Genomic DNA, 27906 nt, shown 5'->3' with positions numbered 1-27906 from the left:
AATAAAACTGTGGCCTATAAACTGCCATTCACATTTACACTTTTTCAAGGACCTGCTTCGTGCATAAAATGATTCGATTCGCTGTAAACAAAATAAAATAAGAATCGCTTACTTACGCGACAGCTTCGCTGCGCTCGCGATGTGAATCGATGAGGTGTCAGCTTTGCTAAACACATTGACGAACACAAGCTGTCCATCAAATCATTGAAGTAATATTAACAATCGAACGGTAAAACCGTTAACAATACTTTTAATTAGTACTTACAAAAAATTCTAAGAATCTAAGGATTTCTAAGAATTTTTTGCAGTGAACCGAACGTTCCGACAAACAGAACGCCAATGAAGAGCTCCGCGGCCGCGGGCCACGGGCGCCTGGTGGAGGGGATTAAAACTTGAAATACAAGTACAAAGGGGGTAGGTGTCAGCCTATAGTGAACCGCTACGTCATCTGTCAAACAGCATCGCACTCTCAAATATTAAATAGGCTTCAAATAACGGTACAGAAGCTTAATATATTAATCTGAAATGTAAGTAAATTAATCTCTCTTTTTGTGATCAATAAAAAATATTATACGACATTATTACACAAATTGACTTAATCCCATAGGAAGCTTAATAAGACATGTGTTGTGGGTACTTAGACAACGATATATACATATAAATACATAGAAAACACACATGACTCAGGAACAAATATGCATGGTCATCACATAAATAAATGCCCGTACCAGGATTTGAACCTGGGACCATCGGCTTCATAGGCAGGGTTACTGCCCAGTAGGACCATGACCGGTTCTCATGATTAACAGACATATAAATACATAAAAAGTTAGAGCATTGAAAAAGGGTTGTTGATAATTGGATGCCAAAAAAACATGATTTATAGATGCATATTAGCGCTAAATAATCAGTTGATCATCTCATTAGCAAACACTTGGAATATAAACTGTACATAACCAAGGCTGTATGTTTTCAGATGCAGGCAGTGGGTTAAATTTGTTGGGAACGAAGACCTGATACATCTTTCCATAGAAAAGTTACATTTATTGAAACATGTATCTGCAGATCATTTAGAAAATAGTGCTTTTAATAAAAAAAAATTATGAAAAAAAAATGTGAAGAATTTTATAATTACATTCTGAGTGTAACGAGGTATTCTAAAAAAGAATCCTAGCGTAGTGAGGGATTCAAGTGTTAACGCCTATGGGTGGTATTCCACCTATGCAATTTCTTTGTCCAATGTGTATTGCGTCTCACATTTTGATTAATGACAGAGTGAGCCGCAATGACATTGGACCAAGAAATTGGATAGGTGGAATACCACCTTAAGGTGGAAATATTTTTGCTACCACGTGATAAATTTACATACTGCTTTTCACATCACCTATGAGGAAATTATTATGGTACAAATAAATAAATAAATTGAATGAATGGTAATTAAATTAAATAATTTAACCTAAGAAGTATGCAAAAAAAGGAAAAAAAGTGATCCCTCCTAGTAGGGAAAAAAAGTGCTACTTTGATCCTTCCTAGTGGTGAAGAACAACAAGGTGTTCTAAAAAAAATCGAGTCCACATTAAGCTCGACCACGTATTAGTCCACTCATATAACTATCCACTATATAACATACAACTTAAATGTGGACTCGATCCTAACTTGAATTCGAGTACAAAATTTGTAGACAAGAGTCTATATTTCAACCCTCCCCATTTTATCGATATCGATAAGAAACGCAAGCGTGTAGCGTATTACACTATTTAAATTGCTTATGTTGGTGCTATGGTTCTTTGACAGTCCTTTGTCGTACATTTTGGTAATGATTTGCGAAACAAAGGGATTCCACTCGCTAGTATGGAAGTCCCGTCTCTTAAAACGTAGTGATTATATGCTCTTTGCGGTGTGATGGCGTCGGTAGTCGGCTCTTGTGTCTCAAAATTCAAACTAAATAGATGAGAATAGTTCCTTAGTGCTGTAATTTAATTAGTTATGTACGCCTTACAATAGTGATAATATTTTCTGTGAAAATATTAATAAATTTGTGATAATGGAAGGCAAAAGTACTGACTGGGTACGGGGGCCTAGCGGCCCTACTGTTTGCCGTTGTTGTTTTGCCGAGGGCTGTTATAAAGACATTTCTACCGAATATTTTTGGATGGGGAAGAGAGAAGTTTACTCCGAGATGCTGACAGAGACGTTCGACCTCAGTGTAAGTGTTTAAAAAACCAGTTGGAGTTATGTTGGAATCTGCAATACGGCGTCCATTTTCTTCAAGCAGTTTTTTTTTGTTATACGGCCAAATTAAAAAGTTAAGTGTGTACTCCGTGGAGTTGCGCTGTGGATGTCTATATCTTTTGGGTGGCTTGTGAAAATATTGATTATCTTGAAGCTGAGAATTTGTACTTATGCAGTAAAGGGTGTCTTAGACTAGAAGACATCTAGAAGATCTAAAGTTAATGCACTGTTACTATGTACGTTGCTGTTATTGCTGCACATAATTTTCCATTTAGCTAGTATATATGCATTTATTTCTTTCTGTATTTCTTTTAACTACTAAAACTGGTATTAACATAATGATGCTCAATCAAACTTTTTTGAATTAGACAGCACAATCTTAAGATCACGTCATACATGAACCAACCTGCTCTCGTGTCTCTCGTCCTGGACCAAGAGCTACAACGACGGAGAACCTGTAGATATCATTTACCTAGACTACGAGAAAGCATTTGACAAAGTCCCTACAACAAGACTGTTACAAAAATTAGAATTCGTGGGTATACGAGGAAGGCTTCTCAGCTGGGTTGAGGCGTTCCTTCGAGAAAGAACCTTCCGTGTAAGAGTTGGTGATACGCTGTCAAAGCAGCGAGAAATTCACAGCGGTGTGCCTCAAGGATCTGTCCTTGGACCTGTGCTGTATATAATATACACATTTGACCTGCCTCATAATCTCCATTGTAACGTCAGTATCTTTGCCGACGACACGAAGATATTTTCTAACCCTCTACACGACTTCGACCAACTCCAAAAAGATCTAGACGAGATAGCAAAATGGTCAAAGGAATGGCTTATAAGTCTGAATACTGAAAAATGTACAGTGCTACAAGTTGGTAACCGCAATCCACATCTTAGCTACGCCCTAGAAGGAACCAAACTTACACCAGTTAAAGTGCAAACGGACTTGGGAGTCAAAATGACTGAAAACCTCAAATGGGAAGAACATCTCACAACCATTACCAAAAGAGCTAAATCCTTGATCTACCTCGCTAGAAAAGCTTTTGGAATCCTAACGCCAGAACTCATGCTTAAGATATATAAGACATATGTTAGACCCATCCTAGAGTATGCTTTTCAAGTCTGGAGTCCTTATTTCGTCAAAGATGTTGAGATGCTTGAGAAAGTGCAACGTAGTTTCACAAAAATACCGAAACAACTAAAAAACATGTCTTATGAAGAAAGACTTAAAGTGCTGAAGCTCACAACATTAAAAGATCGCCGAGAGCGCGGAGACCTGATTGAAACGTTTAAGATTCTGACGGGACACTATGATATAGAGCAGTTTCAAGGCCTGTACAAGCGCAATAGTAACACCCGTCTGCGAGGCCACCAATATAAGTTAATATCTGAACTGTCTAAAAACAACCCCCGCAGACATTTTCTCAGCAACAGAGTGGTCAAAGCATGGAACAAACTACCAGAAGATGTGGTCTCAGCACTGAATGTCAATCAGTTTAAGAACAGACTAGACAAATACTTAACCAGCGCAAAGAATACATATTAAGCGAAGATCACTCAGATACAGGCAACTATCAGTTGTTTCAACTGCCTGCCTGATTAATAAATAATAATAATAATAATAAAATCCATGAAGATGGATAGGGTTAGACAATCTTGAATCAAATATGCTAATGATTTTTAATAGTATGAACCCAGAAAAGTTCAGTTGGATCAAAAGGTTCTTGACCTTAAAATTTTGTTTCTCATTGATCCATTATCATTTATTTATTATTTATGAATGCACAGGCAGCCTATAGCTGATATGTGCACATCAATGTCCTGCACTTATAAAATGTTTGTCGAGTCTGTTTTTAAAAGAGTTCACTGAGGGTGCACTGATTACGGATTCGGGCACATGGTGTTTTCAGTAAAAAATAGTAATTATATTGTTATTGCAATTGGTATGGTTCTCCTAGTTTGCGATATATCTGTTTAATTATTTTTAAATATTATTATAGAGGATATTCACAGTCACTTGTTATGTATTTTGGAATAATCCATTCAGTCATTTTCAATCTAGAGAAGTTCATAGCTAACTCTGCATTGTGAAATTTTTAAATTTGTACCACCAACTTTATGACTACTTAGTTACTAATTCTGCCGTTTCGTGCTTATATTTGTATTCAGGACATCATACTGACTGCCTTGATCCCAAATATATCCATATCTGAGCCGACTTGAGCAAAAATACTGACTAACTTTGCCATGAGAATGAACTGTCACCAAAAAAAAACAGATTTCAATAAAAATATGATGTTTATTATGGCACCACTACACTGTCTACACTTAAAAATCTGTGCAGAGTTACTTAGGGTACTGGTTAATTAAGTAAGGACATTAAGAACTGAATTATAGTTGTATTGCAAGCATATTATTCAGTATTGCTTCTTTAGTTTAGTTGGAGCGCATCGCCAACAAACTGTTTTACAGTTAGGCGAAACTTTAATTATAGGTATATTGTGATTTGTGAAATAAAAAAAATAAAAATTAAAAACAACCAATGAAAATTTTCCATAATTTACTCTATTATATTGTAAGCCAAATACTGGCTAATTGTGACATACTTTATGTAACATAAACATCATTTCTATTAGTCACATTTGTACAATAAATTATTTGTATTCACTGCTATTGATTAAACAATCACTGCTATCTGATTTTCCTTGTATTCCCCAGATCGCCTTTGCCCAAACATCGGGGCCTAACAGCAACAGCCGTCTTATCTGCGAGCCCTGCATATCCCGGCTACGGGATGCCTCAGAGTTCAAGCGGCAGGTGCAGGAGTGTGAGAAGATGTTCATGCAGTATCTGGACCCGGGACGGACCACTGTTACTGAGCTGGAAATGGAGGGTAAGTTGATATTTGCATATCATGATGGTGTTATAAGTATTCACTCTATGAAATTATGTGGTTATGTAAAATAAGTTTATGGCAAAAATTACATTTTTTGTACAAGTGTTTCCGTACTTTTCTTTCCACAGACAACTAATACTCATTGAGACAATTCTAAAACAATTCTAAAACCCCAAACACAATCAGGTTGCGTTGTTGTATCACAGAGTTCCTATGGCTACCCCCTGTCTCTATCATCGGATCAGCTCGATGGTACCGTAATATTGCATTGTCACCCGACTTACATATGTATGCAAATTTTCAGCTTCATCGGAGACGGGAAGTGGGTCAAATTTATCTTGCAAGATTTGACCCGTCCATAATACCAACTTTTTATTACTTTGTTGTGTAGGAAATGTTAAGTATCTTTTGTCAAGTAACATTTTTCTCTAAAATCAACAATTATTATGGACTTAAGAAAATTTTAGTGGCAAAGTCAACATAGTACAATAAAAAGTCGGTTCTGGCGCACTGTTTGATCGCAACCATAACATGTTCCTCCTCGCTTCGCTCGTCGTCGCACCCATCTTGCTTGTGTGACTCACATTTTCTCCATAATGGCTAATCTTAGAGAAAAATGGATTTTTAATCCTTAATTTAACGTTTCCTACAAGATAAAGTAATAAAAAGCAAGAACGGCCCCCCTTTTCTAACTAACTAAACTAAAATTTTTGTTAGACAACGCACACCACATTTTGTGCCATCTAGTTCTGCTGTCGAACTCTCCGGTATTTCTTAATCTACATCTGAAGCAAATTATATGCATTTGTTACCAACTTAAAAAAAAATACAGTACTGATCATAAAATCTTCTCCCATAGCCATTCAAGAGCCATTGGAGAAGGAGGTGAAGCTGGAACCGGTGAAGCTGGAGAAGAATCACAGCGACGACGATTTCGACGACCGGGGAGGCTTCGACGATATGGACGAAGATGATCGTAAGTACTTTTTACCATGTCAGGCCTAATGTCCTTTTTTTAGGACAGCAGAAAAACAGTAATGATTTTGACGTCCCGTGAGTATTTTTACTATGCGAGACCCAATGTCCGTTTTTAGCAAAAAGACAGCATTGAAGGTGAGGAAGTCATTAATATTTCGACGACCGTGGGCGGCTTTGACGATATGGACGATGAGGACCGTAAGTTCTTTTTACCATGTGAGGGCCAAATGCCCTCTTTTAGCACAACAAAGACCTCATAAGGCCTAGTGTCCTTTTTTTAGGACAAGAGTCGATGGAGGAGCAAATGCAGCTGGAGAAGAAGCACAGCGATGGCATCTTAAAAGGGCTTGGGGCCCTGTTTTGGCAGCTAACACGCGAATTGGTAGAAGGCTCGCTAACTACGCGTGTACCTAAGGGGTCATCCATAAATTACATCACACGAATTTGAAGATTTTTTTTACCCCTCCCCCCCTTGTCACACCTGCTCGCATTTGGCTAAAGCAATGTTAGAAATTTATAACACGAAACCCATTACGAATAAAAATACATCCATAAAAACTATTATCATTGCAAATAGTTATTTACGATACAAGTGCAGAAAATAGGAAATTCGCAACGAGTGGTGATTAATTTAAACACCACCGTAGGGAGTGTTTTAAATCGTCACGAATTGCGAATTACCTATTTGCACGTGTATCGTACAACGTTTTACAGTACATATGGCTCTTTAAAGTTTCGACATACGCATGGAAAGTGCTCATACCCGCACGCGTGCGGGAAAGTAGCACCATATGTATGTAATAGTACATTATGATACAAGTGTGCTAAGTTGGTCATTACACACGAGGCGATATTGTGCGTGTAAGCGAGCGCGCAATAAGAAAGCCGATGCGGGTAAGGGCTTGTGCACAACTCACGCGAGGTTTTTTCGGCTAATTTTTTGACCCCCTCCCTCCCCCTAAACGTGTGGCGTTATCAATGGATGAACCCCTATTAGGGCTTGTGCACAATGGAGGAACCCCTAATTAATTACGACCCAAAACGCGCAAACGCGTTCTTCAATAGCCGGATCCACACAGAGCGAGCATACGTGCGAGGCAATTTCCTCGCACACAAACCGGACATGCCTCGCCCGAGCACGCCGCCTCGGCCGCTCCGATATATATGATGGCGACTGTACACTTGTACATTGCGCGAGCGATACGCAAATGAACGAATTCGAACAATACATATAGGTTTATGCATAGAGGAACAATTTGACAGAGGCCGCGCATCTGACGACTAGCTGTGACATTGCAATGGCGGACGGATTCAATGTGTGCGTGTCACGAATGTATACCTCGGCTGATTGTGTACATCTTCTCTAGTTTGGTACGAACACCTACTTATAAGCTCCACCTAATAATGTGTAATGTGATATGCAATAAACATTTTGAATTTGAACACCTTTCTAGCTCGGGTATAAGGTTCAATTTAGTATGGCAAAAAAAGTGAAAGTGCCCTCCGGTTTATAGGTACAACTTCATGGATTAATATCGTATTTTACGAAAGATAATGTCATAATTGATTAACTTATGTAAGAAAATGTATCCTGCCTCTTTTTTTTTTCTTTCGATCGGTATAATTTTTGCAACGTTAGACCACGCCGGCGTATTTAATTTTTTTTCTTCGAACAATTAATGCACTGGCGTTTCAATTCGACTGACGGCAGATTGGTGGACGAGGCCATAGAGATAACTGTCAATGTGTGTGTGTCACGCGTAAATACAAGAAAATTGGTGGATGATGGAATCCTATTTGTGTTTTAGCGAAACTACGTCCTTAGGGTTTATGTATATGTTTATAGTTTGCGTAATCATAGTACTGGTTTTCTACTTTTTATTTTATTATTATTTATTGCTCTCGTCCTACTTTGTGTATCCCAAATTCGCATATTGCTATTGTTCATATTAATTTGTCTTTCGCCTGTTAGTATTTGATCCTTTCGCATTTTATCAAAGGTTAGCTGGCAGAGATCCCTTTTAGGGATAAGTTAGCCTTTGTACATAACATTTTTGTTTTGTCTGTTTTATGTTAACCTGTTTATGGGCAATAAAGAGACATACATACATTTAAACTTTATTCATGCTCTGAAAGTGGGTCTTTCTTGTTCTAAGAAGTGTGCAGAAAATGATACATTTCTGCTCTAGAGCACTGTACTTTCTAAGTACGTTTTATGTCTTTTTTTTTACGATAAGCAATTAAAATTTTAAATTTAGTGCGCTGGTGATGACTTATGTACGAAATATCATTTGATATTTACCAGTCGCTTTTCGGTGAAGGAAAACATCGTGAGGAAACCGGACTAATCCCAACAAGGCCTAGTTTACCCTCTGGGTTGCAAGGTCAGATGGCAGTCGCTTTCGTAAAAAACTAGTGCCTACGCCAAAACTCCCATGAGCAGTGGCAATATGCCGGGACAACGCGAGGAAGAAGAAGAAGCAATAAATTTTTTAGTTTTAAATGGATTTGTTGTACAATTTCCGAACATGGTTCCTCAAATATGGACGAACTCTAACCATCACCTTCTCTTTCAGTTGATGACCAGCCGTTAACGAAACTCGCCAGCAAAGTGCCTAAAAAGGAATCCGTAGACCTACTAGACCTCCTCGATAACGCCAAAGCTGAAAAACGAAAATCCTCCTCTAAAACTAAATCCAGCCCCGCTAAGAAAGCTAAAACTAAGAAGGAGACCCCTAAGGCGACCGCTAGCAAACCTAAACCGGAGAAGAAAAAGAAAGGTAGGCATCTATTTAGTTTTTTTTTAGTTGGGGAATTGAGTTGACATGAATGTTTTTGGTACCTATAATATGTATTAAACAAATAGACCTGCCTAATCTTGATTCAAACTTTATTAAACGGGTTATTCCCACTCGTTACCACCAACTTGATTAGGTGGTAACTGCTGGGATTTTTTTTTCCCAGTAGTTACCACTGGTAAAATATAGGAATTTTTCCATCAACAAAATTTTGTGTTCAATACTAATAAAAAATGTATGAAGTATAATTTCATTGGATACTGCAAGCGGTTGCTTTTAACTCTTAATAGGCACAAAAATATAAGGGATAAGTTCGCCTTTTTTGTATTTAATTTACTCTGTATCTCTGTTTTTCGTGTTTTTATTCCTATGTACAATAAAGTATAGGCGTCCATAGGCTACGGATACTGCTTACCATCAGGCAGGCCGTATGCTTGTTTGCCACCGACGTAGTATAAAAAAAAAGTATATACATACATACATAAAATATATAAGGAAAAAATTACCACACATTATTGTTTCGTTTTAAAAGGGTCGACAACGTGCATGTAATACCTCTGGTGTTGGGTAATAGGCTACGGTGACTGCTTACCATCAGGCGGGCCGTATGCCTGTTTGCCACCGTCGTGGTATAAAAAAAAGCTGATTTTTTTTACTCTTAGCTAAAAGAAATTAGTTACATAGAGTGCTTACTCCATACATCAGTTTTGGTACTAAAACGCTTATTATTTTCGTAGTCGACATCTAGCATCGAGTAGCAGAATTATCAGTCTGCTACTCGACACCAGATGTCTCGGGTATCGCGACTGACGAAAACTAATATTACAAGCAGAAGGAGTTGAAAATAGAGTTCCGGTTAATCCGATTATAATATTAGCTGAAAATAGTTGAGAATTAGACTTTTCGTTCGTCGCAGCATCTATTGTCAAGTAGCAGTACCGATAAGTCCGCTACTCGACGCTGGATGTCGACTTCCAAAATGATAAGCGTTTTGGTAAGAAAACTGATGTATTGAGTGAGTCTATGATAATTATTCCTCTATGCTATAAGATTGCAATGAGGCACGAATTGAGGGTCCGAGGGTTCAGTTTCATTAGTGCTGTCTCTAAAACTAAGTTTTAAGGGCGGGAGTAATTGCCGATCATAAGGTAAATTATGCGGTTATCAGTGTTATGTTATCACACATCACACCGCACGCCGCTTCAATGTATCAGCGAGACAGCGCTGTTCACGTATACTCAATGTAAAGACCACATTACTAATTACTGTCTCATTAGGCGGGTCCACACAGCGAGCATACGCGCGAGGCTATTTCCTCACGCACACAACGGCCAGTGTAGACATGTATGCTCGCTCTGTGTGGAACCGGCTATTGTTTAATTTTTTGATATCATTGAATGTATCAAATTTCACATGAAAAACCATAATATAGGTCGCTGTTTGAATGGGATACATTTTTTCTAAGATATCTAGAACTGGAGTAGGTCTTTCTATGATTCATCGGAATTAATGAATAAATTGTCAATTTACATAGAATATTCAAGTCAACTCTGTTTACCAACATTTACATTGGCAGATTTCCTAGTAAAATGACATTTTGATAAAGCACAATTTTAACTCAATAAAATTTTAAATCCAAAAGTAAGATAATTTATTAAAATTTTCGTATGTGTGTATGTTTCTATTGAATTTATTTCAATAATTGTTTTAGGAAGTAATTGAGGGAATACTTCTCCTAAATTATTGAATACTTACTTGAAGTAGTTATTCTAGACTAGATATATTATTTAAAATTATATATTTTAGTGTAAAGTCTGCCAATACCGTTTTAAAGTAGTAAAATTGCATGTATCTTAATATGGATATGTCTCAAGGCAGTGGGCGGTTTTAAATAATTCTCAAGCGACACAGTTTGTCGTGAACATTAAAAGTCGAAAAATAATGGATTTATTGTAATTGAAACTGTCAGTTGAAAGTAATTTAGAGCAAAAGATGCAATCTACAACAATCTGTCAATAAAATTTTAATTTTCTGTCAAATGCATTGACATATATATCTAGGACGGGCCTTGGGCAATAAGAATGAGGCTAGTACAGCGGTGTCACGCATACCGAGGGGGGGCGGGTTTAGGGTCGGCAACGCGCATGTAACTTCTCTGGAGTTGCAGGCGTGCATAGGCTACGGACACTGTTTACCATCAGGCGGGCCGTATGCTTGATTGCCACCGACGTAGTATAAAAAAACACGAATTCGAGCCAATCTAACGCCACAACGCGATTGGTTGATGATTTCGAATCACGCGCGCGATTGGTCGCAACTAGTCGCGTTAGTTTGCACGATAGGCTCGAATTCGTGAGTGACTCCACTGAACTAGCACCGTTCTTAGTGCCCGTAAGGCCCGTCCTTAGATATATGTGAATGGTCAAATGCCATTTTTGAGGATGGATGCTTATCGCTAAACCACATCCAATTGATTGTCAATGTAATAGCTATGTGGAATACCTAAAGTTACAGTCACAAGTTATTTGTTTGGATTTTGCCTGTAGCTGTTAATGTGACTGTAGCTATGTATTTTCAGCCAGTTGAGGGTTGTTCAAAGCCGTGTCCATACTATCAGAGCTATTTTCTTGAAGTGCATTTTGTATTTTGTGATATTTTCCCTTTAGGTTTTAGGTCTTCAGGAACTTCGGAATTCTTCTTTTTTATTGATATTCAGATATTTTAATTTACCTTTGAAACAAAACTGCTGGTTTGTATTTACAATTTATTGAAAATATAACACATTTAATATAGCTATTAACTATGGTGAAATCAGATAAAAAAATACTTTTGGGTCAATTCACGCAACTCTGAGACGACAGTGTTAAATTATTGTTTTAAGAAAATCTTTTTCGTATATTTCGAGTCACGAAGACCTGCGTCGCTCCAACTGTAACGCGTGTAACTAACTAATTAAAGTTATTTTAAGCGAAAACGCCTCTATCAATGGCCGAAAGGTCGATGAGAAGACGACTGAAGCTAAATGATGAAGGGAAATACGAAGAATACAAAGACATATAAAAAGAGCCGGCATAATAAAAAAGATGTATTGAAATGGAAAGGGAGAAAGTTAGGATAAGAGTAAAAAATACAGGATAAAGAAAAAAAATACCTAATACATTGACGGAGGCGGACATTGAAGGTGAATTAAACAATTAGAAATATGGCCTTTATGTCTTAAGTATATTATGATTTTTTTTTTTTTTTTAATTTATTCGGAAATCAAAAACCAATCGATAAACTCATAAGTGTTAAAGGGCCGTCCATTTAATGAAACTCGAGACTTTTTTTATTTTATTTTAACAATTTCTTGTTGGTAAAGCACTTTCATATACTATTTCTATTGGCATCGAAGCCCAATGTGAAATATCAAGTTTCCGACAAAGGCAATAATTGAATTACATAAGCGTACCGTGGATTGACCCTGTTGAAAATAACGATAATTATATAAAAATCAGCTTTTATGAATAATAATAATAGAAAAAAAAATCTTTAGAAAATAATTCAAACTATTTTGGACCATGACGGCAACAAATGCAAACGACGGGACTTCAGCTATATTGGGTTCGATTCCTAATATCTAAATATGTATGTTATACCCTCCGCTTCGAGTTATCTTCGAAAGGTACGTAATATTATACTCAACTGAAAATAAATGTATCGCTACTTATATGTTATAATAAATGCGAAATAATTCAAAAAACAATAATGTTATATAACACGATTTATTTTCAGTTTTGTACTGTTAAATATATTGAGCTCTGATAAAAATATGCATACACAATATAATTGTTTAAGAGACGTATCCATATTAAATAGGCCATTTGAAATGCCGACAACATGGTTGAAATACATGATCGATTGCCAAATTAGAATTTTTTTGAAATATGCCGTAGTCTGTCTGAAATGCATATATACAGAGAACAAATATTCCACTAACTACGTTCATTTATTTTCTTCCATGTTTCTAACAAATCCCAAAATAATTCCAGTGACTTTGCCATATTTAAAACTAGTTTGTGCACAAGATGTACCAGTTACGGAGCAATTTTGGGACGCGTTGCACTCTAGTTAGACATTTGCATCGATCAAACGTTTGCGATTAAACCCCAAAAACTTTAAACCCGAGCCTTAAGGCTTAACCTACGTACCTATAAATTTCACACGTCCGTCAAAACTTCTATAAGGAGCCTCAAGAAAAACAGTCAATGGGATATTTTCTTTTCTAGAAAAGAGTTACGATCCGGCGAGAAGTAACGCCGAGACCATTCTGACTTGCGCCACTGCCTACCCGTTCCGCGTCTCGGACAAAAGCATACTGTGCGTATACTGCCTAGATATATATGACGACCCCGTCTCCTTCCGCAAGCATATGGAAGACGAGCATAAACATTTCACCCTTAAAGTCGCCTTCCACAACCTCCCCAGCCTGGAGTTTATAAAAGCAGACATTACTGATTTAAGCTGCAGGATATGCTCGCAGAAATTCCAAAGCTTAGAAGCTGTTGCGGAACATTTGAGCGCGCACGGACGGAAAATAGACGCGAACGGGAAGCTAGGCGTCATGCCGTATTACCTACACAAAGACGTGCATAACTGCGCTGTATGCGAAAAGAACTTCCCAACGCTCTTCCATTTAAATCGACATACAATCTCGCACTTTTTAAGCTACGTATGTCATGTTTGTGGAAAAAGCTATGTAGCTACAACAGGTCTGCTCCGGCACGTTCGCTCAAAGCATCAGCAATACGAAGTGACCTGTAAGAAATGCAGAAAAGTCTTCCCAACTATGGAAGCGAAAGAAAAACACACTAAGACAGAAAAATCATGCATGCCATATGTATGTACGAAGTGTAACGAGCGATTTATAGATTGGAAGTGGAGAAAAAGACATATGGAAACTGTTCACGGGCAGACGAAACGCTCCTTTAGGTGTGCGGACTGTAATATGAGTTTTAATAGTGAAAATTCTTACTACGAACATTTTAAGCTGCAGCATTCTGGAGAGTGCTCGACTTGCAAGCATTGCGGGTTGAAATTCTTGTTCTCGTCCCGTTTGAAACGGCATTTGGCTAAGCACAACTTGTAGACTTATCAAAAATGGTCGGTCACGTTTTTTAAGTCGAAAATTGTTAGAAAAGTTTCGCTTCTCAACGAGGAACTTTAACGGGCGCACGCTTGGCGGACCGACGCAGTGCCAACGCGTGCTCTCGTTGTAGCTACTCGCTAACTTAAAATATGTGAGTGACCCGCTTTAATATATTTAACAATTGATCTCAATACAAGCTCAAACAATCAATCTATTTAAAAAAATACATATCTGTATTTATGATGTTTATAGAATAACAATAATAAATATTAAATAGGATATTAAATAAATATTATAGGACATTATTACACAAATTGACTAAGTCCCACAGTAAGCTCAATAAAGCTTGTGTTGAGGGTACTTAGGCAACGATATATATAATATATACATATTTATAAATACTTAAATACATAGAAAACACCCATGACTCTGGAACAAATATCCATGCTCATCACACGTATAAATGCCCTTACCAGGATTTGAACCCGGGACCATCGGCTTCATAGGCAGGGTCACCACCCACTAGGCCAGACCGGTCGTCAAAGTAATAATAAGTCATTCATAGGTTTAATTGTGGCTAATTGCGAAATATTTACCATGTAAATATGTATTCGATGTATTTCCGATATTACGGCACTGTTATAAGGGCCATGTTCTTGTAATAAATATACTCGAATTACTAATTGTCTGTTTCACTTTTATGTTTTCCTAACTTGGTTTGAAAATTTCGGTGTTAAGTGTTCCACTATGAAAAGTTCAATAATACACAAGACGTTTTCTTTTCTAGTGGACACTATCGATCCAGAAAGGAGAAACGCCGAGGCAATCATAAAGTTCACGACCGCGTACCCTTTCCGAGTCAACGACAAGTCTATACTTTGCATGTATTGCGGGGACTTACATGACGACCCTGCCCAATTCCGTCTCCACATGAACAACGAACACACCAAATTTAACTTCCGCATGCCATTTGAAAATCTGCCTAAATCTGAATACGTTAAAATCGATATTACTAACCTTAGATGCAGGATTTGCGACGCATCTTTTTCTAAATTGGAACAAGCGTTCACACACTTAAAAGATCATTCTAAAATTTTACACTCTGAATCTCCTCTTGGCGTCATGCCGTTTATTTTAAATAATCAGTGGATTTGCGCTGTCTGTCAAGAAAGCTTACCTTCTTTACTACATTTGAACAGACACACGATCACTCATTTTAGAAGTTACGTTTGCGAGATCTGCGGAAAGTCGTACGTAGCTACCACAGGGCTATTGCAGCATATCAGGAAGAACCACGAAGCCTACAAAGCTTATTGTAGGCGTTGTGGTATGGTGTTTTCATCTATGGGAGCAAAAGCGCATCACCAAAGGACCGAGAAAAAGTGCATGCCACATTGCTGCCCTCTGTGCCCTGAGAGGTCCCCCACTTGGGAACTAAAGCAGCAACATATGGTAGAACACCATGGTTTAGTTAAAAAGGCGTATCAATGTTCCGTTTGTAGTATAACTTGTAGTAGCCGTCGAACGTTCTATGATCATTTTAAGCTGTGTCATTCTGGCGAATGTATTTCTTGCCTGCATTGCGGGCTGAGATTTGCGACTGCGTCACGTCTGAAGAGGCATTTAGGGAGGAAGCATACGTGATTCAATAATAAATACAGTCAATATTAATGTAAGTACATGAAATCCAACTATTAAACAGTGAACATTGTACGCAAGGCTCGGAACCGGTTTTTTCTTCATGCAAAAAATACCGGTATTATTACGTTCTTTTTCGTTCTTTGGTTTATTATTTCATTTTTAATAGGACTATCTAATAATGCGAAGTTGTTAGGTACCTAAATACATGATCCAGTCCTACGTAAAGATTATAAAATAATTAAAAATAGGCCTGATTGTACGTTTTATTTTTACCCCGTGAAAAATTATTTCAAAAAAAAAGGAGCGACTAAAAAAGTGTACAAATGAGTAACTGATTTAACAAAGAGTATAACAATACATGAATCGATCCTTCAGGAACAGAAAGTTGAATTCCTAAAATGTTGAATTCCCAAAATGTTGAATTCCCAGAAAGTTGAACATTAAAATGTTGAATTTGCATAAAGTTGGATTCTTTAAATGTTGAGATTGCAAAAAGTTGAACTTGCAGGATGTTGATTATTAAAATGTTGAATTCTTTAAATGTTGAGATTGCAAAAAGTTGAATTTGCAGAATTTTAAAAAAGTTTCCGGTTTTTTTTTATTCATTTCGAATAAACAAATTATGAATTATAATCTTGACAGAGCAGATTACTTCTAACAGTGACATTGGCTGACTTTGACAATCATCGTTATCTAAAGAGGTTTTGCAGTAACTACTAAGTGCCTATAGAAACGAGTCATGATTTGGTATTACAGCATCTGAAATTGAAAATTCCGTAATTGACGCCTAATAAAGTAAAACTAGACTATGGCAGACCAGCAATGAGAAGTATTTCAAAGGTCTTCGGTTACATTATGGGATCTATAAGTAATCGAGGTAACTCTTTGAGCATTTAGGAGCCGAAAGTTGAATTCTCATAAAAATAAAATCCCAAAATGTATACTTTCCTAGGATATCACAAAGTCAACGTTGTGGGAATTCTACTTTTTGATATTTCAACATTATAAGAATTCAACATTTTGCGAAACTAAAAATATATAACTTTCTGGGAATTCAAAATTTTGGGAATTCAACATTTTGCGAAACTAAAAATATTTATCTTTCTGGGAATTCAACATTCTGGGAATTCAACTTTCTGTTCCTGAAGGGAATCGATTACTCGGTGTTTTAAGGTGTTAACGAATCGAAAGGGTATTCCATAAAAACTATCCAGAAGCTGGTATCTATTCCCGGAAACTAGGCGCCAATAGTACTTCTAATACTGTAACTATTAGAACAACATTTTGAAAGAAATAGCGAGCCCTTTTATATGTTCTCAATTCTTCTAAATACATAATTAGTATAATTACTAACTCAACTGAAAATTGGACGGCGACAGTTATTACTATCTAGGCTGTTCTTTTAGGAACTCAAATTTTCTCTTTTCTAGAACATAATGAAGATACGAGTTCGGTGCGAGCAGCCAGGCGGAACGCGAAACTCATATTAGCGCACTCCACGGCCTACCCCATCAAATATCACGCGACCGACTTGCAGTGTTACGTCTGCTACGACTCTTTCGACGATCCCATTCTGCTTAGGGTTCACATTGACAAGCACACTCATATTGAGAGATCCAATACAGCACCCCTCTTTACTCGTATCTACAAAACTTATATTCTTGTAGATATTACTGATTTACGCTGTAAATGTACAGCAAAGTTTGACTCATTAGACAATTTAGCGAACCATTTAATCGCGATTCATCGCTTAAACTTGGACGTTTCTAAATCTCTCGGATTAGTGCCTTTAAAATTAGAAAAAAATCGATTTCAATGCGTCATTTGCTCTGAACTTCTCTATTCTATACAAAGTCTGTCTAGACACACAGCTATGCACTACTATCAATTCACTTGTGAAATATGCGGAAGAAAATTTAGAACGTGCCAAAGACTTGAATTCCATATTCGTTCCGAGCATCGAGTGAAGAACGATAAATATTTTTGTAGACGCTGCAAGATATCTTTTCCCAACGCAGAATCAAAGAACGACCATATGAAAACAAGTCAACTATGTCAGCCTTATGTGTGCCCAACGTGCGGCGAACGCTTTTTAAACTGGGAGCTTAAAGAAACACATCAAGTTACAGTTCACAACCAAGAAAGGAGAATGTATCGCTGCATTGAATGCGACGAAGTCTTTAAATACCGCACTTATTTGTCGCGACACTTCAATAGTACACATACGGACAAAAATAAATGCTCATATTGTAATAAGCAGTACCCTACTTCAACGGAATTAAAGGAACATGTAGCTACCCATACTGGTGAGAGGCCATACGCATGCGATATGTGCAATTTGAGATTTACCTGCAGGCAGGGCTGGAAGCGGCATAAAGTCACACACGATGATACTAAAAAAAGTGCTTGCCCAATCTGTAATAAATTATTCGCCAGGCGTTACAGAATTAAAGGGCACATCGAAAAAAATCATCCAGAAGTTAATACCTTATAATCATTTTTTTATCGTCTAGTCAACAACATCTAACAATTAATCGGCATCTAGGTTAGAAGATAAATAGCAGTACCCTTTCTTAAGAACTAATTCATAATCCCAGATCCGTTTCAAAGCAGATGAAAGGAAAGTAACGTTAGGCACCGTGTTCTAGCAAATAGACAATGAAATCTTCTCTTTTCTAGAAATATTCGGAGGGAAGAGTGTCGAAGCTGCCAAGGAGAATGCAAGGATAATACTGAGGCATTCCACGGCGTATCCTTTCAAATACAACGAAGGATCCTTGCAGTGTTACGTCTGCAACCAACAATCCGAAGATCCCAAAGATTTAAGAACTCATATGGATTCTGATCATATGGATTCTGATAATGACACATCTAAATCGATCATATTTTTTAAACTCGGATGCCTCAGAGTAGATATCACAAATCTGCGTTGCAAAGAATGCACAGGTAGTTTTGGCACTGTAGAGGACTTAGCGGTTCATCTAAACACTAGTCACAGTTTAAACGTTGATCTAAATTACCATCACGGCTTAGTCCCTGTGAAGTTAGACAAAAATAAAATGCAGTGTCTCGTTTGCTCTCAGAGTTTTTTCAATATCAGAGCTCTGTGTAAACACACTGGGAAGCATTACCGTAATTATATTTGCGATGTTTGCGGAAAAGGATATGAAACTGCCTCTGGACTTTATCTCCACGGCAAAATCGGGCATTCGAACAAAATTACTTGCCTACGCTGTAAGACATCCTTTCCAACGGTTGAAGCTAGACGACAACACATAAAAACCACTAAAGAGTGCCAACCCTGCAAATGTAAAATCTGCGGCGAGCGATTTCGTCACTGGGAACGAAAAGAGGAACATTTAGTTACAGTCCATAATAAAGAAAGGACAGTATTTTCATGTACGCAATGCGACGCAGCCTTCGAACACAGAGCGTTACTATACGGACACTTAAAAATTGCCCATACTACTGACAACAAATGCTCGTATTGTGGCAGGCAGTTTCCAACGATGACGAGACTGAACTCCCATGTCGCAAGGAAACATACCGGTGAGCGGGCGTTCCGTTGCGATGTTTGTGATATGACATTTTCAGATAAACAAGCTTTAAAAAGACATATGGTCACGCACAATGACAGCATGAAATTAGCTTGTCCAGTGTGTCAAAGACGTTTCGCGAGACGTTACCGATTGAACCTGCATTTAAAGAAATGTCATCCGGAATATGAGACCAAGTGACTCTAGAATCATATGCTGATTAAAAAGGAGTGTCATTATAAAGACGATTTATTTTCATATAAATTTGACTTAATGATAACGTTGCCACACTTTATCATCGCAAATGCATGCAGATTTTAGCTTGGTCGGACTCTAACCGCTTTCGGACCAAAGCGTTGTTGTTAATGTTTATTTTCAATATTTTACTCGATTCTTCACTGATCAAAATAACACTATTCGGATGTTGAAACGGTGATTTAATCGTAATTATTGTTAAGTATAATATTTGTACAATATTTTCTAACAATTATATTCTGTGTTAGAGAAGGAAATAAAAATTGCGATGTATTTCTAACACTTGTTTCATTACCTTAAATTGAAGATTACTTTAACGGCGTAAACCATCACATAACGTTCTTGGAACTATGGACATGAGTACCTAAACACGTACTGTTAAACTTTAACCAGTTACAATATACTACATAATGCCGCCAATGCCCTTATTGCCTAAACCTAACGGGTCTCATGTTGAAAAGAGTGTGACGAGTATGGGGGTCTTGTCTCCCAACTCTAGGCGTATCTGTATAAGCAGTTTATTTTCTGCATACACAGATGTTTATATTTATCAATATTAGAACAGTTTGCGCTATTATGTATGACGACATTAACATCAAAGGAGGCACGCAACGAAAATATTTTATTTTACATTCAATATACTTTCGCCAAATGCAAAATTGCATTTCCCACTTCTCGATTGAAGACAGAAGTGCCACAATCAAATTCCACTACTATTTCACCAAATTAAGAATGACATTAATTACCCTTCTCCGAAAGCGTCATCATTTCAGTACATTTGAGCGTTCTGGGAATTGGTGAACAACTGAACTCTTCTCTTTTCTAGACTATCTTGGATGGAGTCGGGATGCCGCCAAGCAGAACGCCCAAATGATATTGAAACACTCGACGGCGTATCCGTTCCTGCAGATAGCCTCCTTGTTGCGGTGCTGTTTCTGCCGGGAAACATTCGCCGATCCAGCTCTGTTTAGAGCTCATATGGACACTGTTCATCAGAACATTGATAGATCCACATGCCATAAAGGAAATCTTGATACCCAAACTAGAGTTGATATAACTAACCTCCGATGTAAGAGGTGCATAAAGACTTTTGCTTCTATAGAAGCTTTAGCGACACATTTACATGATGAGCATAAGTTAGATATTGAACTAAGCCAAAGTTTGGCTCTAGTGCCATTGAGATTAGAGAAAAATCGTTTCGAGTGCGTCGTTTGTGGTCAAAAGTTCACCAGCACAATGCAGCTTTCAAGGCATACCGGAATGCACTACTTTAGAAATATATGCGATATTTGTGGGAAAAGATTTGAGAGTCGGCGGGGAATTGATAACCATGTCAAAGTACGCCATATGACTAGGACGTTTTACTGCAGAGGTTGCAAAAAGTCTTATCCAAGCTTAGAAGCCAAAAAGGAGCATATGCGTACGAATAAATCTTGTCTGCCATTTAGATGTACTATCTGCAAAGAACGCTTCCTCTTTTGGGAGCGAAGAGAAGACCATTTAGTCGAAGTTCACGGCAAAGAAAGGAAAATATTTCGTTGTACAGAATGCGAGAAAGTTTTTGAACGGCGCACGTTGTTGTACTTTCATTTTAAAGCCGCACATACGGAGGACCACAAATGTCAATACTGCGATTTGACGTTTTCTACTAGGAGAGATTTGCGCGAGCATACGCATCAGCATACCGGGGAGCGCCCACTAAAATGCCACGTTTGCAATAAATCTTTCGCTCGGGACAAAGCCTTGAAGCAACATCTAATCATTCACGACGACAGCAAGAAGAAAATGTGCCCCGTGTGTAGCAGACTCTTCACTGACACTAAGAAATTAAAAATGCATGTCCAGAAACATCACCCTGAAATATTCTCGCACGAGTTTGGACAAAAACGTCAATGATGAAGTGATTTTGCTAACACGTTTTGCTCAGTGTAGTTACTTTAGTTTAGATGCTAAATATATTGATGGCACAAAAAATATTGGTTACCATTATTTATTCACTCCCGTTTAAGCTTCCGTCATAATACAGCCTGCAGTCTTATATACTACAGTTTCCTAGTCGTAAAATGTAGGTACGGCTTCGATACGACTCAGAACGTTCAAACAATGAATGACCGAGGGCATTTCTTTTGTTCTAGAAGATGAACAAGCCTCCTCAAGACAAAATGGCCAAGTAGTCGTCAAGTACACTACGGCATATCCGTTCAAGCTTCCTGAGAACCACATGGTTTGCGTGTACTGTTGCGAGACTTATGAGGATCCTGTAGTGTTTAGAGCGCACATGGAAGACGAACACAAAATATTTGAAGTGAAATTCGCATTCCAACATTGCTCCGAAGGCTATATAAAAGTAGACATCACTGACTTCAAATGTCGTATTTGTAAAGAACGATTACCGGACTTAGAGACGGCCGCTAGACATTTAAAAACTAAACATTACAATCCTGACATAAACTTAAACTATGAAGTGGGCTTACAGCCATTCAAACTTGTCAATAATTTTGAGTGGTCGTGCGCTATTTGCGAAATGGAAGCGTATTCTTTACGTCAATTGAGCAGGCACACTCAAACCCACTATTCCAAAGTAACCTGTGAAATATGCGGTAAATCATACTCCACGCTGACTTCTCTCCGCCAACACGTCCAATTCGTACATTTCGGCCGCCAGCGAATATGCCGGAAATGTAAACGAACTTTTGATTCAGCGGAAGAGAAACATGACCACTTGACTAAATTCAAACTGTGTCGGCAGTATTGCTGCACGGTCTGCGGTGACCGCTTCATATTGCTCAAAGAGAGAGACGCCCATATGACTGAAAAACATGGCGCCCCGGAGAAAACATTCTCCTGTCCTCGGTGCAACGAAAAATTTACGACTCAAAACCGACTAGCCGACCATTTCAAAGTAACCCACACCGAAACTGATTTTGTATGTCACTGTGGAAAAAGTTACAAACACAAAAAGAGTTTAGATGACCACGTTATCACACACACTCAGAAAAAGGGTTATGTTTGCGGAGACTGCTCAAAGACGTTTTACAGGAAATCTAGCTTAGTACAACACATGTGGATACACAGTGAATATAAGAGATTTGAGTGTGTGCAGTGCAATAAGAAGTTCAATCAGAGAATTAGCTGGAAAACGCATATGAACTCCCGCCATCCTGAATTGGACTTAAACGTTTAATCTAATTTTAGCACTTTATTTTTTAATTTTTACATTCAAAGATTAGTGCCATAAAATTAGCATTGAAAACTTAAAAGAAAACTTAGAAAGTATAGAACAATGAACTTTTAAAATAATATTCTAGGTAGTTCAAGAGAGCAATTAAAACGAAAATATACAGGCATATAGATAAATAATCATCATGTTATCACTAAAATACTACTGTTAATTTAATTTTCTAAGTTAAATAGGCACCAGAACAATCGAATGACCAAGGGCATTTCTTTTTGTTCTAGACAACGATGCCTATCTCAACGCGAAACGGAACGCCGAGATTATCGTGAAATATTCCACCGCGTACCCGTTCAGGCTTCCAGAGAGTTCCATGGTCTGTGTGTACTGCTGTGAGAGTTACGATGACCCCACTCTGTACAGAAAACACATGGCCGATGAGCACCAAACTTTCAAAGTGCGAACTGCCTTCGTTCACTGCAGCGAAGGCTATATTAAAGCAGATTGCACGGAACTACAATGCAGACTCTGCACACAACCCTTCGATACATTAGAAGCGATCGCTAGTCATATCCACCTTGAACACGACAAGAAACTAAACTTGAATTCCGAACTAGGCATACAGCCTTTCAAACTCGAAAAGGATAAGCTTCTATGTGCAATATGTAATGCTAAATTCCCTTGCATACGTCAACTAAGTCGACATACCCAATCACATTTCTTAAAATATACTTGTGATACATGTGGCAAATCTTATGCAACTATAACTACACTGAAGAACCATATTAGATTCTCTCACGCCGGAAACGAAAGGATTTGTAGGAAATGCAGAATGACATTTTCTACTTTAGAAGCAAAACGTGAGCATTTAAGGTTATCCTCAAAATGCTGGTCTCACCTATGCATGTTTTGTGGTGAACGCTTCATGACGTGGACTTTAAAACAGATCCATTTAAATCAAGTCCACTCAGCCCCTAAAAAATCCCACCCCTGCCCTGAATGTGGCGAAGTATTCTCTGAACGTAAAAAATACCGCGTTCATTTCAAAATATCTCACACTGATGACAACTTTATGTGCACTTGTTGTGGCTTGAAATTTGACACGAAACGCGGTTTGGAAGAGCATAGAGTAGTTCATACGAAGGAGAAGTTATTTCCTTGCACTGTGTGTTCTAAATCGTTTCCTAGAAAAAAGAACCTGGCTCAGCATATGTGGATACATAGCGAGTATAAGAGGTTCGAATGTGGGCCTTGCAATAAGCAGTTTAATCAGAGAGTCAGTTGGCGGACACACATGAAGAGCTATCATCCGGATTTAGTTGATTTCGAGGGGAAGACGAATGTCAACAGTGATAGAGTTAAAGTTAGATCCATATCGTTGCTAACTGACAATGATACGTGACGTGATTAGGTTTAATAAATCCCTGACCCTTTATATACCATCGACATAAGAAATAATGACCAAAAAATGACGTTTATATGTATATCCTGTCACGTTTTTAAATCGGTAACTTCGTTTTTGGTTTTTGATTGATTGAAATATGAGTAAGTATCGCAATGTTCCGGATGACCACACCCTTTTAAGGCAGATTTTGAATAACAGTTTCTCTTCCAAACCTACTATACCATTCCAACATTGTGAATTGTATTGCCGACGTTAGGGTACATTGACATTACTGTTTGATGTTTTTATTATGATTGAATTATTTGTGTTAACCTATGTATTGATCCTAGTTGATTTGACAATCGAAATTGTTTTATCAGAATGACGGGACGCTTAAAATGTTTATTTTTATATTATATCACATTGCGTCTATTTCACAATTAGTAAATTGTTAATTAGTTTTATGAACACTGCTTTTGGTATATTTGAAGAAAACAAACTAAACTTATTTAAATAATCTGATGCAAAGCATATGTTATTGTTAACCATAAATGTAAATTTTAAAGAACTATCCCTGTCTAGTCTAGGAATACTATCACAATAGTTCAAAAAAATTATAAGAATATTAAGACAACATAAGAAGCAGATAATCGTAGTAAAAAAAAAACGATATAATTTTCATAGATATAAGAAATACCTATGAAAAACATTATAAATTATATATTTGGTTTTGAATAAATACATATACTGTCGTATTGTAATATTTTTTTTAATATTTATCCATTTACTGAACCTGCAATATTAAACCTCATGTCAAACCTCAAATCGCGTGGGAGAAAAAACGTTCCTCCGACGCCATGATACGACGACATCATGTGACGTCTCTATACGACACTTATAGAAATCAATTTGTAATAAATAGCTCTACTAGTACTTAGTATTACACAAATGGTTAAAAATAATGACAACAGAATAATTATGTTGAAGTAGCATACATAATATCGCGATAATTATTTAAATAGGTTAATTAAAACAGGTTTAGTACAAAACTGTACACGTTCATCCCTACCGATGGCCACACATAAACCAAACAATGACAGAGAGCATTTCTTTTGTTTTAGACAAAAAATCGGTCTCCAGTGGTACGGTACGGTCCAACCATAGCATCGAGAGACGAAACGCCGAGATCTTAATCCAATACGCGACCGCGTTCCCCTTCCGCCTCCCCGAGAAGTCTTTGGTGTGTGTGTATTGCTGCGAGGATTTTGAAGACCCCTCTCTCTTCAGAAAGCATATGTACGATGAACACCAACAGTTTAAAGTTGCCATGGCTTTTGCTCACGTCTCTGACGGGGACTTAAAGGTCGACTGCACCGATCTACAGTGCAGAATTTGCTCTGAACCGTTTAGCAAACTAGACGACATAGCCGAACATTTATTTAATATCCACAACTACCCATTAGAACTCAATTACCATTTAGGATTACAACCTTTTACGCTGTTCAAGCACGTACTACTTTGCGCCGTGTGCGGAGTCAAGTACCCTTGCCTACGAACGTTAAGCAAACACACTCAAACGCACTTTGTCAGATTCACTTGCGAGACTTGCGGCAAATCCTACTCCATGACCACGTCCCTGAATGCGCATCGCAAATTCTGCAAAAAGGGCAACGGCCCGGTCTGCCGAAAATGCCTGAGGGTTTTTCCAAGTTTAGAAGCAAGGAGAGAACATTACAAGCAGTCGGATAAATGCCGTCAACACATGTGCAATAAATGTGGGGAAAGATTTTATACGTGGAATTTAAAGCAGCAGCATTTGTTAGATGTACATAAGCAGGAAAAACAACAGCATAGTTGTCCAGAATGCCATGCCACGTTTTCTTCACGAAGCTCTTTCTCTGTACACTTTAAAATAACTCACACTAACAATTACATTAAATGTACCTATTGCGAACGGAGATTTGACACAGAAAAGAATTTGAAGCGGCATATCGTAGGACACACCGGAGAGAAGTCTTTCGAGTGTCCCGTTTGTTCCAAAACTTTTCCTAGGAAAAATAACTTAATACAGCACATGTGGATTCATAATGCGGATAAAAGATTTGAGTGCAAATTGTGTAACAAGCAGTTTACACAAAAGATTAGCTGGAAAACTCATATGAGGTCACACCATCCTGAGCTTTATGATAATTTGGATTTCAACCAGCCAGTGAAAAGTCTCGTCAAGAACAAATAACCTGATCAAACAATATTGTTAAACTTTTACCATAAGCGAAAAACAGTAATCGTAGCATCACAGGTTATACATGTACCCGTTTTGAACTTAATTATTTAACATAGAATAACAGTTTACGTTGGGTAGGAGTTACTAATTTATTTTATTTAAAGGGGTGTGCTAATTGTTGGAATATATTTGTTATTAATGATGATTTGGCTTTTATTTAACTACTACGACCCCTATTCAATATTATCTTATCCCCACAAATCAGAAAATATAAAAAAGGATACTACACTAACTCAAATGGCCGTTAAGTCATAGCAATATTATCCTCATATTAAAGGGAGCTTCCAGTCACAGGACATTTTCTTTCTTTTTCTAGAAACTGGAGAAATCAGTCGATTCCGAATGGCGAAACGAAATGCGGAGGTTATCTTGCAATACTCGACCGTGTACCCATTCAGGCTGCGCTCCAAGTCGATGTTTTGCTTGTACTGCAACGATGAGTTCGAGGATCCCGCCATGTTCCGCGCCCACGCGCATGAATGCCAGCGCTCCTGCAAGGACCCGACCTCCTTTGCGTACAGTCTCCGCAACCAGGAGCATATCAAAGTAGAGTGCACCAACATGGGATGCCGCGTATGCGAAATACCTTTCAACACGATCGAAGAAATGGTCAAACACATCTATGATAACCACGACAGCACCAAACTTAACTTGGACTTCGACACCGGTTTGCAACCCTATAGACTTGAAAAAGATAAATGGTTTTGCTTCTTGTGCGCTAAGAAATTCCCTTCTCTTACCAAACTCGGCAGGCATACGCCGACACATTATAGAAAGTGCACTTGCGAAATTTGTGGACGTGCTTATCTCACGAAAGAAGCTTTGAAGTATCATGTAAGATGTAGTCATGGCGACAATTTTTCATGTCGGAAGTGCTGGCAAGAGTTCCCCTCAATGGAGGAGAAGAGGCTACATATAAGAAATTCGAAACCTTGTTGGTCTTTCTGCTGCGTGTACTGCGGCGAAAGATTTCTGTCTTGGGAGAGCAAGCAAAAACATCTAACTGAAGCCCATGACCGTCCAATGAAGAATTATAGCTGCCCTGAATGTTCCAAAACATTCGATTCACGGAAACTCTTCTACTCACATTATAAATTAAACCACACTGATGATATTTTCCCTTGTCTTTGCTGTGGCCTTAAATTTGGAAGCAAGAGAGCATTAGACGATCACAGAATTGTTCATACAGGAGAAAAACACTTTAAATGTATCATATGTTTAAAGTCATTTTCGAGAGATAAAAGTCTGAGGCAGCATATGTGGCTTCACAATATAACGAAACGGTTCAATTGTTTGGTTTGCAATAAACCTTTTGCTCAAAAAATTAGCCTCAAGGGACACATGAAATCGCAGCACTCCGATTATATTGTCAACTGGGATGTACTTAAATAGTTTTCTCGCGTTAATGTAGCTTATTTTTAACTTAAGTCTTGTGAGAATACTTGTGTTTGACACTGAACGTAATTTTTCGTTTTTTTTTTTTTTACGGTAACATAATATCGGGAGTATGTGTTTTTGTTTTCATATCTGAAATATTCCTTCAATAAACAGTTCATGTCTGATGTATTGTTTAAATTCCAATAGCCTTTCCGTATCGTTTAA

At 37.8% G+C, this 27906-nt stretch overlaps 1 protein-coding gene across 25 annotated transcripts in view; it reads left to right on the top strand.

Annotated features, from left to right (window-relative positions):
* The first annotated feature begins 1896 nt into the window (after window positions 1–1896).
* Window positions 1897–27906, top strand: part of LOC133531370 (zinc finger protein 615-like) — a 64849-nt gene continuing 38839 nt past the window's right edge. For 16 of the 25 annotated variants that reach the window (XM_061869541.1, XM_061869545.1, XM_061869552.1 and 13 more), the window contains exons 1-4: window positions 1897–2206; window positions 4948–5122; window positions 5985–6101; window positions 8680–8883. In XM_061869541.1, coding sequence (XP_061725525.1) covers window positions 2045–2206; window positions 4948–5122; window positions 5985–6101; window positions 8680–8883 — 658 coding nt within the window. In that variant the 5' untranslated portion in view covers window positions 1897–2044. Of the gene's footprint in view, window positions 2207–4947; window positions 5123–5984; window positions 6102–8679; window positions 8884–13169; window positions 14710–14816; window positions 15695–17100; window positions 18310–18349; window positions 19672–20287; window positions 21571–21596; window positions 22898–22920; window positions 24503–25141; window positions 26450–26620; window positions 27867–27906 lie in introns of those variants that run through there. The other 9 variants (XM_061869553.1, XM_061869549.1, XM_061869548.1 and 6 more) reach the window with 9 other exon arrangements.

Source organism: Cydia pomonella, chromosome 25 (assembly GCF_033807575.1).
Source record: "Cydia pomonella isolate Wapato2018A chromosome 25, ilCydPomo1, whole genome shotgun sequence".
Lineage (NCBI taxonomy): Eukaryota > Metazoa > Arthropoda > Insecta > Lepidoptera > Tortricidae > Cydia > Cydia pomonella.
Note: the sequence above shows the minus strand (reverse complement) of the source record. Positions and strands in the feature narration are given on the sequence as shown.